Source organism: Rana temporaria, chromosome 1 (assembly GCF_905171775.1).
Source record: "Rana temporaria chromosome 1, aRanTem1.1, whole genome shotgun sequence".
Lineage (NCBI taxonomy): Eukaryota > Metazoa > Chordata > Amphibia > Anura > Ranidae > Rana > Rana temporaria.
Window position 1 is genome coordinate 365,980,603 of NC_053489.1, and position 16,235 is coordinate 365,996,837.

At 44.3% G+C, this 16,235-nt stretch overlaps 1 protein-coding gene across 1 annotated transcript in view; it reads left to right on the forward strand.

Moving 5' to 3' along the window:
- GRIN3B (glutamate ionotropic receptor NMDA type subunit 3B) overlaps positions 1 to 16,235 on the forward strand; it is a 220,965-nt gene that overhangs the window by 193,041 nt on the left and 11,689 nt on the right. The window contains exon 6 of the mRNA XM_040322193.1: positions 1,172 to 1,323. Coding sequence (XP_040178127.1) covers positions 1,172 to 1,323 — 152 coding nt within the window. The remainder of the gene's footprint in view (positions 1 to 1,171; positions 1,324 to 16,235) is intronic.

Here is a 16,235-nt window from a genome sequence, read left to right on the forward strand (position 1 = left end):
CAACATCGCAGGACCACGCAATTGTCAGTTAAAGTGACGCAGTGCCGTATCGCAAAAAATGGCCGGGTCATTGGGCAGCCAAATCTTCTGGGGCTGAAGCGGATAATAATGTTTTCTAGCTCTTACCGCTCTCCACACTCCCTTATTAAACGAATTAGATCACTATAAAATCTTGGGATGGAAGATAATTTTTTGTTGTTCTCTGTCCACTAACCTGTGCGTTACCTACCTCTGACCCCTGCACACTGTGCATAACACATTCCTGACCTCTGCACCCTGTGAGTTACATACTCCTGCACTCTAATCTGCATGTTACGTTCTCCTGACCGCCTGTACTCTATTACTTTCCTGAAGCCTGCAATGCACACTACTGTCCCGTGCACTCTTTGCTTTATGGTCTCCTGTCCCAAGGGTGTGTTACCTAAATCTGTCCCCTGCACTCTGTGCATAACACATTCCATCCTGACATATGCACCCTGTGAGTAACATACTCCTGCAACTCATGTTACGCTCTTCTGACCCCTGTACTATTTGCATTACTCTCCTGGCTGCTGTGGTCTGTGTTACGCTCTCCTGACCCCTCCACTTTGTCTCACACATCCACAGTTTGCTTTGTCACACTGCGTGCCTTGCCTTACTATTCTCCTTTGGGGGCAGGAGGCTAAACCTTCACCTGGAAAAAAATGATCTACAGATTTGAAATTTGATCATTTTAATAATCATGTTTTCTTCTCTCACAGCGGTTCTATCAGGTCAGGAGCCAAAACAGAGTGGGTATAATATCAGAGCCTGGCAGGCTTAATTTCTCCCCTCACTCCTAATCCCAGCATGCTGTGCATAACAAAGATACAATACCTCAGTTAGTGTCAGAGGCAGACCTTGCAAATCTTGGTGGAACAGTTGAGAAAAGTGGCTGCAGTATTAAGACACAGCACAGACACTTATACCAGAAAAAGTAAAGAAATAAAATTAAGCCTTACCTAGTGCCTCAAGTTTTTTCTGAATGTTTCTGATAATGGTTTCCCTTATGTAAGGAACATGTAAGTAATAGACTGCTTGTGCTTCAAATATGAAAAATAAATGACAATTCTTTATTTATGAATTTTAATACACATTTGACATTTTATTACACTTTTTCAATTTGTCTTTCACATGTCTTTCAATTTTACAGGATATGGAATAGGCTTACCCCAAAACTCTGCCCTAACCTCTAATCTTTCAGAGTTTATAAGTCGTTACAAATCATCTGGATTCATGGATACTTTGCATGACAAATGGTACAAAATGGTGCCATGCGGGAAGCGGGTATTTGCTGTGACCGAGGTAACAATATTTTTTTAGGGCTCAAAATATTGCCATAGTTTACTATAAAATGGAAAGTCGCTCACATAATTTATAACATATTCAGCTTTCTTCAGAAAAATTAATACACTATAAACTTAGATGGATAAGGGAGGCAAGTGAGAAAACCAAGCATCAAACATGTACTGTGAAAAGACATTCATCTGTATCTGAAAAAAAGTTGGGGAAAAACCACGCTAAGTGTATATAACAGTCTCAGTAGTGATAAAATAAATGTTTAAATGATAGCAGCAGCAATTCTTCTGTAAATAACGAACAGTGGAGTGCAAAATAGATAAAAAATAGAATCGTGCTAAAAAAACTCAGCATATTCAAACTCTCTGAAAGAATCCACCACACATTATTTGACAGTATGCATATTTTTTCTGACAAGTGGCTCTACTGGTCTATGCCCTCCTTGCAACCTGTATAGTTTCCCATTCCCATATAACATGATTAAGGTTGGTCTTTCTGCCCCCCTTCATCGATATGTCTGATTCAGTACATAATGTCGCAATATACTCTGTTGTCCACCTCTACCTTTTGAAAAAAAAAAAAAAAAACTCAGCATAATCACAGCTCAGTAGTTTATGAATAACAAAGTCCACCAGTGTTCACAACTAAGGGTTTATTCAAAAATCCATCCACCATCCTCCACTTGTGAGATCCACCACCATGTGAAAAAGATGTCTCCTTACCAGAATGTATTGACCCCCCGTTACAGAGGATCAAAAAATGCCCATAATAGCCTTGATCTCTAACAGGAACAAGCCATGCATCTAAACATCTGGTCAGCTCGCATCCAGTTGTCTCCCACTCGGAACAGTTTATGGATGGTTTCATAGAAAATATAAAGGCTCCATATAGTGTAAAACCTTAATTGCTTTTATGAAGTAAAAATGTATTACACTTACAGCATCCAAAGTAATAGACAGCCTTAAGTCTGGTGTGCCGGCTGGCGCACATCCAGACAAACCCGTCCTTTCAGGGTACGATAGCGATAAACCATGAGGGGACATCAGCGCGTCGCTTTACCATAAGCGTTTCGTGAAAGTTCACATCGTCCAGGGGCATGGACGGCGAGCTGTGTCACCTCATTAAATAACAAACATATTAGGACCAAGCCTCGGTCTGAGTCACAAGCCTGCAAAACCAATCAGGTACAAGTCTTGATCTGAATTGGAGGCCAACCATACAATCTAAAATCAAGCCTTGATATGAGTCACAGACCCGTTTTGTAAATATTTCAACATACCCATATCCCCACATTCAAAAATCGCCACAACATCACAAATCATTCGCTAAAAGAAATTGAAAAAAAAAATAAGAAATTTGAGATGGCTACATATTATTCAACAACTGCAACATCCCTACAATAATCGTCACATAACGATTATGCACACTTAAGCATTATTAATAAATGCGTTCACATCTGTGTCTACATTAAGGCCATAAGGGACATATGTTTTCAATCTGTATCCCCAAGCCATTTCCTGTTTAGAGATTTCCCTGACAAGGGAGCCCCCCTCCAATTTGGTTTGTATTTGTCAATCTCTACAAATAAAGTGTTAGAGGGGTCCCTGTCATGCACCAGGTCATAGTGTCTTGACACAGAATGTTTTTTTAAAACCTTTCGTAATGTTATTTATATGTTCATTGAGTCTGACTTGGAGGGCCCTCTTGGTTCTAACCACGTACTGAAGCCCGCAAGGACATTGTATGAGGTAGACTACCCCTACCATAGAGCACGTAATAAAAGGCTCAATCTCAAAGGACCGTGATGTGCTTGTTGAAACAAAGCTACAAATTTTCTTATATTTACATTTGTTCAATGAACACACTTGGCATTTTTTACACCGGTAATAGCCTGTACATTTTTGGAAAAAAATACCAAATTTTTTTCGGGGGTCTTGAATAGTAGGTGCTATCCTATCTCTTATTGAAAAGGCTCCCTTAAACACTATTTGTGGTCTACTGGGTAAGACTGTACTTAAAATTTGGTCACTGCCCAGTATATGCCAGTGTTTTTGGATTAGTTTTTTTATACTCCGGTTATTATTGTCTGTGTTAGGTGATCTATTTACCAACAATTGTGTTCTATCCAACTCGCTTATGGATGCTACTGTACTTTGCAACAACTTAGGATTATACCCCTTCTCCACAAACCTACTATAAAGAAAAAAGGCCTCTTGGTCAAATTCATGCACCGCAGTGTAATTACCTCTGAGATGCATGAATTGGCTCCTGGGCACTGATCTCAACCAGGGTTTGTGGTGGCAGCTGTCCAAGGGAATGTACGAGTTCCTATCAGTAGGCTTAAAAAAAGTTGACGTTATAAACTTTTCATCTCTTACGAAACTTTTCAAATCTAGAAAATTGATTTCCTCCAAACTCGATTCAAAATTGAGCTTGATGCCACTATTGTTTCTATTAAGCATCTCCATAAAGTCTTGGAGGTCAGAGGCACTGCCATCCCATAGGAGGAGGACATCATCTATATATCTAGCCCACAGCACCACCTGTGGTCTGTGTTGGGCATAGATGACGTGTCCTCCTCCTACTTGGCCATGAACAAATTGGTCAAGCTGAAGAACGGTGAGAGCTGTGTGTAAACACAGCTTCTCCGTTCTTCAAAGTGGAAGCTTCATTGATCGTGTGTTCCCCGATATAGGGAAACACGATCAATGACGTCACACGTCCAGCCCCGCCCCCCTACAGTTATAAAAACATATGAGGTCACACATAACCCCTACATCGCCCCCTAGTGGTTAACTCCCAAACTGCAATTGTCATTTTCACAGTAAACAATGCATTTTTATAGCATTTTTTACTGTGAAAATGACAATGGTTCCAAAAATGTGTCAAAATTGTCCGATGTGTCCGCCATAATGTCGCAGTCATGAAAAAAATCGCTGATCACCGCCATTAGTAGTAAAAAAAATGTTTTTTATAAAAATGCAATAAAACTATCTCCTATTTTGTAAACGCTATACATTTTGCGCAAACCAATCGATAAACGCTTATTGCGATTTTTTTTACCAAAAATAGGTAAAAGAATACGTATCGGCCTAAACTGAGGGAAAACAGCATTTTTTTAATGTCTTTTTGGGGGATATTTATTATAGCAAAAAGTAAAAAATATTGCATTTAAAAAAAAAAAAAAATTGTTTATAGCGCAAAAAATAAAAACCGCAGAGGTGATCAAATACCAACAAAAGAAAGCTCTATTTGTGGGAAAAAAGGACGCCAATTTTGTTTGGAAGCCACATCGCACAATTGTCAGTTAAAGTGACGCAGTGCCGAATCGCAAAAACTGGCCAGGTCCTTTACCTGCATAAAGGTCCGGGTCTTAAGTGGTTAAAGCCCTTTCTATCCCTTTCCCTGTGTGATCTTCAGAGCAGCCAGGTGAGCTGAAAGACAAACAGCCAGGAGGGTTGGTAGTTCCTGCATGAACTCCTGCATGCAGTTTACAACATACTGTGCTATTTTGATAAAGGGGACTTATGCCACGTACACACGATCGGTTTGTCTGATGAGAACAGTCTGATGGACCGTTTTCATCAGACCAAACCGATCGTGTGTGGGCCCCATCGGTTATTTATCCATTGGTTAAAAAAAATGGAACTTGTTTTAAAATTATCTGATGCATACCTAACCGATAGGAAAAAAACGATTGTCTGTAGGCACGTCCATCGGTTAAAAATCCATGCATGCTCAGACTAAATTAGGGGACGGGAGTGCTCGTTCTGGTAAAACTAGCGTTCGTTATGGAGCTAGCACATTCATCACGCTGTAACAGACAGAAAAGCGCGAATCGGCTCTAACCAAACTTTTACTAACACGCGGTAACACAGAATCAGCAAAAGCAGCCCCAAGGGTGGCACCATTGGATTTGAACTTCCCCTTTATAGTGCCGTCGTACGTGGTTTACGTGATCACGTTCTGACACGATCGTTTTTTTAACCGATGGTGTGTAGGCACGACTGACCATAAATCAGCTTCATCTGATAACTGATAGAAAAATCCATCAGACCGTTTTCATCGGATTGACCGATCGTGTGTACAGGGCATAAGAGCTCCTATTCCTCAATGGAATTTTTGCTGTGGATTCCTAAGGACTGAGGGTGACTAAGGAGAACAGTCTAGAATCCTTACTTTGTATAGAGGAAGGCAGTTGTCCCGATTAATTTTTCACCAAGTTGGAAACGCTATAACTCCTCTAACACATCCAAGTTATTACCACTATTAAAAACATCAAAAACAAGCCCAGTGTTCAAATGCAAGTGAAAAAATGCCTGGTGCCTGTCTGTGTGGGAATAGGGGGGACAGTTATCAGCCACCGTTAAGGGGGTAGTGCTACATGAGGGGGAAACCTTTAAGTACAAAGTATTTAGGCAAGGACCCCTGTTTTGCCCCCAGTTTAGATGACCATGCAGAATCAATACACTATAATACGTAACTGGTTAAAATTATGCCGCGTACACACGACCGTTTTTCGGGTTCTAAAAAATGATGTTTTTAATGGTCTAGAAAAAAACACGTTTTTTTCAACCCGATCATTAAAGCGGCTTTGCCTACATACGATTGTGCAAAAAAAAATGCTCTAGCAAAGCGCGGTGACGTACAACACGTACGACGGCACTATAAATGGGAAGTTCCATTCGAATGGCGCCACCCTCAGGGCTGCTTTTGCCAATTTCATGTTAGTAAAAGACGGTTCGCGCTTTTCAGTCTGTTACTGCGTGATGAATGTGCTTACTCCATTACAAACGCTAGTTTTACCAGAACGAGCGCTCCCGTCTCATATCTTTTTTCACATCGTTAAAGCCCACACACGACCATTTTTTACAACCTTAAAAACGACAACGTTAAAAACGTCGTGAAACAAATTAGAGCATGTTCGAAATTTTTAATGCCCATTTTTTAGATCGTGAAAAATGGTCTGGAGCCCACACAAGATCGTTTTTAATGACATAAAAAAAAAACATAATTTTTTAGAACCCGAAAAACGGTCGTGTGTACGCGGCATCACAGGTGCTTTATTCACCACAGCTTTTCTCCATCAAGCACCGTTTTTTATACCTTGATCTATCTGGCCACTACGGTCACCTGCTGAATGAGCATCCTCCACAGACTCGAACTCAGCTCTCTAATAAAACATTGGAATTTAATCCAACATAGTTTCACTTGTTAAAATGCAGTACATGGAATGTTCACCAGATATTTGAAGGGTAAAGAGACAATAATCTTCTCACCCTTAGGCCTTATATAAAAGCTGGTAGCTTTCTGAGGGAACATGAAGAAGAAGGGAGTGGTCTAAGGACTAAGCAAACTAGCCTTAACATACTATAGATCTGGGTTACCACACAGAAATACAGCATTAAATATGATGTATTAACACTGAATTCCCAGTAGATGTCACCACCAAGATATTAATACAGTACATACTGGACATAATGAAATCCAATTCTATGATAATTGACACACAAAGAGGGTTTCAGAACAACTGCTTATCATTTATACTGGATTTTCAGGTTAACAAATGTAATACTTCAGAGGCTGCAAGAAATGTTTAGTACAGTACAATACTTCTGGTAGTTAAATGTTACATTTTTAAAGCGGAACTCTAGGTACCATCCTAAAGGAGAAGTCCAGCCTGACCTCGTTTGGGCTTCTTCTATGGGTCACAGGAGTGCAATTAGTTTTTCCCTCCTGTGACCCGTTTTCAGCAGAGAGCGGGCTGAAATCCGCTCTCTACTGACGTCACAGGAATAAGTCCAGGCACTGCATTATCATGACAATAAAGTCTGGATCTGCCAGGGACTTGGACTGATACCTGTCTCAGCCTCTCAGTGAGCCTCAGAGCCTGAGATGGCAGCTCCCGCCCCTCCACAGCTCAGCCAGTGGGGAGCACAGCCAAGAGAGACTGATAGTCAGCAGCTCTCTGCTTGTGGAGCTGTGAGAACCGAGCCATCAGCGATGTGCGATGGCTCGGTTCTCAGTGCAGAGACGGCGGGGGACAGATGCTGCATCCACCTAGGCAAGTATTATTCTGAGGAAAAAAAAAAAAACATGCTTCTCTTTAAAAGGCATAGATAAGTTACATTAGTCGAGTTGGGACCAATGTAAGTATACATACAGTATTTTATACCCGAGGAGCTGCTGGGGAAGCGGACAATCATTGTAGTAGTTGTCACTACTACAGTGATTGCTGCCATCTTCCTGGTGCTGTGCTTTCCCAGTGCATACTGACTGCAGGAGGTTGTTCGCTTTGTACTGTCAGGGCTGGGCTCTCAGCAGCTCTCTTCTGTGCTCAGACTGCTCAGCTGTTGGATAATTGTCAGCACTCATGGCTTCCACAGTGGTTCACCATTTCCTGCTTGTCAGTCCTGCCTACAGATAAACAATCAGCACAGACCCCCCTGTCAGGAGAGCAGCCGATCGGCTCTCCACTACTCGCGTCTGTCAGACGCGAGTGAGGAAAAGCCGATCAATGGCTCTTCCTGTTTACATCGTGATCAGCCATGAGTCGGAGGTTCTTTATCAAGATCAGTGTAGCAGTGTGTCAGACTGACACACTGCACCACCACTCGCTGCGATGCACTTCCCCATGGGCACGCGGCGGCTTTTATCCTGCTTGACATCATGCGACATCCAGTCAGGATAACTGAACCACCGCCCGGACGTCATTCTGCTATAGGCCGGGCAGGAAGTGGTTAAAGATGAGATAGCAGCCCGAGACATACCTACGGATCTAATTTTCCATTCTCATTGACTCCAGACTCAGAGAAACCTTCCTTTAGGGAGCGCTTGTGGAAGCCCTCTGGCTCCGAGCTATGCATTCCCACACTGGCCCCCTCACCTCCCATGCCCCCAGATACAGAGTCCGCCAATGAGGTAGAACCCATGCAGTTGGGCTTTACAAGTCTCTGTGGAGGAGAGGGTCTTTAGGAGGTGGGAGAGATTGTGCCTTTATTGTGGCCAGACATGTACATTTTAGAAGTCTTGTCCTACGCATCCAGGATACGCCCACACCTTGAGGTCCTGTAGATGACAGACCTTAGGTGGCGTTGTTGCATCCCCAGTTATACTGAAGGATAAGCCTCTGGTTCTGGTTACCCTTTCTTGGTCTGAGTCATCCATCGATACACAGGCTCTAATCGACTTTGGGGCTGCAGGCCTGTTTTTAGATAGCGCCTTTGTGTCCAAGCACTCTATTCCACTGCAGCTTCGTGCCACTCCACTTGCCATTGAGGCTATTGATGGGAGACCTTTACAGCCTGCCCATGTGACTCATGAGACTGCTTAGTTGACCATGACCATAGGGGCTCTTCACCATGAAATAATCCAATTTCAAGTCATTTTCTTACCTTATTACCTGGTGGTTATTGATTATCCTTGGTTACAGAGGCACAACACCTCTTTTGATTGGCATCATGGTGATTTTTTTTTCTGGTTGCCACAGTGCAGTAAAACATGTGGGTAAGGTCTTGAGCACCTCTTCACTCTCCTCCATGCCAGAGGAGTACCGTGAATTTAGCGATGTCTTTGACAAAGGATCAAGCTGGTATTTTGCCTCCACACCACTCATATGATTATGTAATTGACTTTCAACATGGTGCCATGCCCCCTCGTGGCCGGGTATACCCTTTGTCTGTCTCGGAGGATAAAGCCATTTTGCTGATTCACTTTGAGGGTTCATCCGCAAATCCTCATCTACTGCTGGTGCTGGCTTCTTCTTTGTGAAAAAAGAGTGGTGAACTGAGACCTTATATAGATTATAGGGGTCTCAATCACATCACGATTAAGATCGCTTATCCGATTCCATTGATTACGGAATGTTTTGACCGCCTCAAGGGAGCAACGGTCTTCACTAAGCTCGATTTGAGAGGGGCATACAATCTCGTGAGGATTATGGAGGGAGACGAATGGAAAAACTGCATTTAATACCAGGACCGGACATTACGAATACCTTGTATAGCCGTTTGGTCTATGCAACACTCCTGCAGTTTTTCAGGAGTTCATCAACGATGTCCTCCGACATATGTTGCAGCAATGTGTGGTGATTTATCTCAACGATATTCTCATTTATTCAAAATCCCTAGAGAGCCACCACACAGACTTCTTCCATGTGCTACAGAGATTGAGAGATAATAACCTGTATTGTAAATTGGAAAAGTCCAAGTTCCATCGTGAACAGGTTACATTTCTGGATTATGTCATTTCTACTGCCGATTTTTCGATGGACCCAGAGAAACTATGTGCAGTTCTACAGTGGCCTTGACCTGTAGGTCTACATCTGCTACAATGTTTTCTTGGCTTTGCCAATTATTATCAGAAATGTTTTCATAATTTGTCTTCTCTGGTTAAACCTCCGAATGATATGACCAGGAAGGATTGTAAGCTACAGAATTGGTCTCCGGATTCCCTTAAAGCCTTTGTGTCATGAAGATCCTGCCAGAAACAGTTGACTTAGATTTTGCGGTTCCCGATCGCGGCTGCGATCACGCATGCGTGTGAGTGCACGGGTGCACACGCCTATTGGAGCCAGGTGGGGTATTTAAGCCGGCCTCTCACACACCATTCCTGCTGTCTGCTCTACAGCGTTGAGTATCTGAAACCTGATCTGAGACTTACCTGTGAAAGACCCGGCTTACCTGTGACTATTCCAGCCATCCGCCTGCACCTGATCCTTGGCCTGTTTTGACTACCCTTCTGTCTACACCCCTGTACCTCGCTGTCCGCCCCGATATCTGACCCGGCCTGTCTGACCTTCTGTGCTGATCCAGTCTGCTCCAGTCTGCTGAACGATTCCAGTTTGTCCTAGTTCCAGTCCAGCTGAACAATTCCAGTTTGTCCTAGTTGCAGTCCAGCTGAACGATTCCAGTTTATCCTAGTTCCAGTCCAGTTTGCTGAGCTGATCCAGTCTGCTAAGCTGATCCAGTCTATTGGACCTATCCTGTCTGCTGAGCTGATCCTGTCTGGTGATGTGTTCCAGTCTGCTAAGCTGATCCAGTCTATTGGACCTATCCTGTCTGCTGAGCTGATCCAGTTCCGGTATTCCAGTTCCTGCAAGGAAGCTTCTACTAGACTGACCCACTACCTCTTCCTGTTGATCCTGCCAGGCACCCGTGCCACTCCTTACTCCTGTGCCTTCTGTTATCCTATCAGGGGGCCACGAGTGGGAGCCGTAAGGGAGGCCGACCTCTGCAATTCGGGCTCATCACCATCAGGTACGTGACACTGAGTCTCTCAAGGCTGCTTTACTTTCAGCTCCTGTGTTGGCACATCCTGATTCTATGTACCCTTCATTCTTGAGGTTAATGTGTTAATGTGAGGTTAAGACTCGAGTAGGCGCCCTTCTGTCTCAACGTCCTACCTCTCAGAGCGATATACGTCCTTGTGGCTACTTTTCTAAGAAATTGTCTCCTGTGGAATGCAATTATGACATTGGGGACAGAGAATTGTTAGCTATCATTTTTATCTCTTAAGGAATGAAGGCATCTCCTCAAGTGTACCACTGTGCCGGTCCTCATTTTGACTGAACAAAGGAATCTCTCATTCTTGTCTGAGGCAAAACGCCCATCTCCCAGATGGGCATGATGGGTTATTTTTCTGTCAAGCTTCAATTACATTTCATTCTAGTCTCATTCTTACCCGGCACTAAGAATGTAAGGGCTGATGCATTGTTACAACAATTTTCCTCCTCCTCACAATGGAGTCGGTTCCTACTCCTGTGAAACCTCCAATCGCATTCTAGCCAGTATTCGCACTAGTCTCACTTCACCTTTGGGTGCCAAAATTCTTGCTGCTCAGATCCATTCTCCTCCTGAGAAACCCTGTAACCGCTGCTTTTTCCCTGAGAATCTCTGTACTGCTTTGCTCCAGACTTACCATTCTTCCAAGGCAGATGGTCACCCAGGGAAGAATCAACTCATCTGGTCTATTTCTCAACAATTTTGGCGGTCTAGTCTCCACACTGATGTAACCATCTTCATAGCTGCTTGTTCTGTGTGCTCAGAGTAAAACACCACAACACCTTCCAGTGGGACTCCTACAACTCATAACCAATGGATAGAGGCCTTCCACCCACTTGTCTATAGATTTTTTTGTGAAGTTACCCAACTCCCAGGGCGACATAGTTATTCTAATGATGATTGACCGGTTCTCAAAGATGTCACGTTGTATTCCACTTAAGAAGTTGCTTACATCCAAAGAACTGGCATCCATTTTAGTTTGGGAGATCTTTTGGTTACATGGGCTACCCATGGTTATCATCTTGGACAGGGGTAGCCAGTTTGTGTCCAGGTTTTGGCGAGCCTTTTGTGCACAGTTGGGAATTCAGCTTTTCTTCTCAGCGCATCACACGCAGTCCACCTCGGTATCAAGTCTCCGCCCGGTTCAGGCTGTGAATCATGAGGAGTATGAGATACAAGCTATCATTGACTCCCGTAGGTCCCTGTGGGCGCATACAGTACCTTGTTCATTGGAAAGGGTACGGTCCGGAAGAATGCTCTTGGGTCTCATCCTCGGACATACATGCTCCTGTCCTCCTCTGTGCTTTACATAAACATTTTCCCCTCAAACCTGGTGCCCTCTTCTCTCTGCTCATCAGTCCCACCTACAGCCAGCCCCTTCTGGCTATTTAAACTGCCTTGTTGATTCCTTTCTTGTCTTTGCCTTGTCAACATATCTGGAGATTCTCTGCTGTGTTCCTGTGAAAGACTTTGCCTGTCTGACGTCCCTTCTGGTTCCTGATCCAGTTCTTCTGCCTCTGACTACACTGATCTCTGGTTACCTGATTACTGGCTTGTCTGACCACCTGCATTGGCTTCCGATCCCTGGCTATGTTTTGACTACGTTTGCGGATCTATACCATTTTTACCATTACATTAAAAGGAGTGATTTTACTGCATTTTCTGTCTTAGTCTTATTCATGGTTTCTGACACTACCGCCATCCTTTACAGAATGGTTTGTATTTTATTTTATTTTTGGAATTTAGTTATCGTCCGCAAAATAAATTTATTTAGTCACTCCCGAAATTCGTTTTTATTTATTTTGTTTCGTTAAGAAATAAATTTGTCCGAAAATCCGAATTAAGGTTGAATCTGTCATTGAAGGCGTCTGTCGAATGTTCCAAGAAGATTCAACGGAGCAGCTAAACTGTATGACCCTGCAATTGTACATTTCCGGTCCAATGTTCCACCTACAAGCTATAGAAGAATGCTAATGTTGTATGGCACTAGTAATAATTATATTTATAAATTATTATTACTAGTCAACCAACATTCTATGTGCTAAGCATTTGACCGTAAATGTATGATTGCGACGTCGTACAGTTTAGCTACTTGTCGAATCTTCTTAGAACTTTTGTCAGACACCATAAGCCTTCAATGGCAGATTCGACATTTGTATGTTTTTCGCTGCTTTGTCAAACCTTTGTTCATGTCGAATGCCCCAACACTGTCTCTATAAGGTGGAATCTTTTCTCTCTATGTAGAATAATCTTGAACTAATATAGACACATTCGACCGCAGATTCGATAGACACAGATTGCTATTGTCAGCGTCATGTTGAATCTTCTATCTATATCGAACTGTTGTAGCAGCGAAAACGAAAATAAAGCATTTTTTATGTCGGATCTTTCAGATTTCGGATTCTGCGCGTTCGTTTTCGTTTCTTAAAACGACAACGAAAATACCCGAAATTCGGACAAAAATGCATTCGGACGAAAACTAATGCACAAGTCTAATAAGCAAGTGAGTAACACACTCCCAAACCAAATCTCATTAGGGAGAGAGTCCAACATCCCATTAGGGGCTTGAAAAAATATAAGAATACATTCATGCACAAGTTTTCTAGTTTATTACTCTACTTTTTCCGCTACATTGTAGACAGTAGGGGGGTGTAAAAATAAAACCTCAAAACTTTTAGTACGAACTCTTCTATAAAAAATGATTTCCTCTGTTAACTCTTTACATTACACAGCCCCCTGCATCACTGGACCCCTTTAAAATTAAGCAGCACCCTGTATCACTGGACCCCTTTACATCTCACAGCCCCCTTCAACTCTGGACCCTTTTACATTACACAGCACCTCTTGGCCCCTTTACATTTCCAAAGCACCCTGCACCTCTGGACCTCTTTACATTACACAGCCCCCTGCATCACTGGACCCCTTTAAAATTACACAGTACCCTGCATCACTGCACCCCTTTACATTACACAGCACCCTGCATCACTGGACCCCTTTACATCTCATAGCCCCCTGCACCTCTGGACCCTTTTACATTACACAGCCCCCTGCACCACTGGACCCCTTTACATCACATAGCCCCCTGCACCTCTGGACCCCTTTACATTACACAGCACCCTGCATCACTGGACCCCTTTACATTACACAGCACCCTGCACCTCTTTACATTACACAGCCCCCTGCATCACTGGACCCCTTTAAAATTACACAGTACCCTGCATCACTGGACCCCTTTAAAATTACACAGCACCCTGCATCACTGGACCCCTTTACATCTCACAGCCCCCTTCACCTCCGGACCCTTTTACATTACACAGCACCCTGCACCTCTGGGCCCCTTTACATTACACAGCACCCTGCACCTCTTTACATTACACAGCCCCTGCACCACTGGACCCCTTTACATCACATAGCCCCCTGCACCCCATTACATTACACAGCACCCTGCACCTCTGGACCCCTTTACATTACACAGCACCCTGTATCACTGGACCCCTTTACATCTCACAGCCCCCTTCACCTCTGGACCCTTTTACATTACACAGCACCCTGCATCACTGCACCCCTTTTACATTACACAGCCACCTGCACCTCTGGACCCCTGCATGTTACACAGACCCCCTTCAGTGCAGACACCTCCTCAGTGCAGACACCCCCCCCCTTAGTGCAACCCCCCTCAGTGCAAACACCCCCAGTGCAAACACCCCCAGTGCAAACACCCCCAGTGCAAACCCCCCCTTAGTACAACCCCCCCAGTGCAAACCCCCCTTAGTGAAAACCCCCTCAGTGCAAACACCCCCTTAGTACAACCCCCCCCTCAGTGCAAACACCCCCCCCCTTCAGTGAAATCCCCCCAGGTGCAAACACCCCCCCTTCCCATTCAGTACCTCAGATAATCGCAGGCAGCGCCACGGCACATGGACAGAAGGTCCCCTCCCCCTCTGTACACACAGAGAGGAGGGGGCTGTGCCTGTGTGCCGACTGCCGAGCACTGCTAACAGCCCGTGGCTGTGAAAGGAGGGGATGGATGGTGCTGCGGTGTCACCCCGCAACCCCCCCTCCTCTTGTACCGCGGCGCTCGGCGCTCCGATTCCGCGGCGCTCATCGCTGCAGTTGCGGGGGGGAGCCGCCCCCCCCCACATGTCAGCTAAAAAATAAATTAAAAAAAACTATTTTTTTTTTAAATTGGATGGTGTCACCCCTCTAGTGGGTGTCACCCGGGTGCGGACCGCACCCCCCTAGCAACGCCTCTGCTGATAACACTTTTTACTGTGGCCTTTGCAGTAGCATTTGCCACTGGACATCCAGAAAACATGTCCATACAGACAAAATGCATACTTGTAAGATCCTGACTTGGGCATCTGTATATATCTTTTTGTAATCTCTGGAAGGGATGTTCAGCTTTTGGTAACACGTTTGGTAACTAACAAGAAGTGGTATATTATAAAAACAACTGTGGTGACCCCTGTCTCTATCCCATGCTCATTTACGAAAACAGCAATAACTGCTTGTGACTGAAGACACGTTCCATGTGTCAAGCTTGAAGGGAAAAGAGTGTCTGGCAGACATAAAAGATCACATTTTTCCAAAGTCCTGTTTCATAAGAAGTTGCCCCCTGTGGGCCACTTGTTCTCGTTCTGGGGTACTTAAACTTGAATTATTAGTCCCAGCTATAATGGGCCAGAACTAGGATGGAATCTGAGTTTTGCAGACCCAACAAGTGTCCAGGGCTGAAATGCAGCATCCTTAGTCGCCTGGTCTGCTTCCATATGTGAGTTTCAATGTTAGTATGGCTACCTCAGCAAGAACCTGGAAGGCTGAAAACAGCCAATCAATTTAACTTAGCATGCTTGATTGGTTTACCTGCCAAAGTAACAACAAATATCTCGACCAATTATATAGGCCCGGATTCACGTAGCACTTACGCCGACGTATCTCGAGATACGCCGCGTAAGTGTCAATGTGTGCCGTCGTATCTATGCGCCGTGCCCATAGTACTAGATACGCCTGAAATTAGGCTTCATCCGTCCGACGTAAGTTTCCTATGCCGTCGTATCGTGGGCGCATATTTACGCTGGCCGCAAGGGGCGCTTCCATTGATTTACGAATCGAATATGCAAATAGGGGAGATATGCCGATTCACGAACATACTTGCGCCCGGCGCATTAATATACGCTGTTTACGTAAGTCGTACGTCCGGCGTAAAAGTTAAGCCTCATAAAGCAGGTGTAAGTCATGTTAGGGTATGGGCCAGGGAACAGCCGTCGTATTTTACGTTGTGTACGTAGTCGTACGTGAATAGGGCTGGGCGTCGTAGGCATTGAGCCGTTGTATCTTAGGGAGTATATTCGACGTGAGTCGGAGCATGCGCACTGGTATACGTCCACGGGACGGCGCATGCGCCGTTCGTTTGGCCCATCATTTGCATGGGGTCACGCTTCATTTAAATGAATCACCCCCACTTCCACCTAATTTGAATTAGGCCGGCTTACGCTGAAGAATTTACGTTACGCTGGCGCAACGTAGGGAGCAAGTGCTTTGTGAATACTCTGCTTGCCTCTCTGTGTTACGTCGGTGTAGCGCATATGAGATGCGCTACGCCGGCAGAAAGATGCGCTGATGTATCTGAATCCGGCC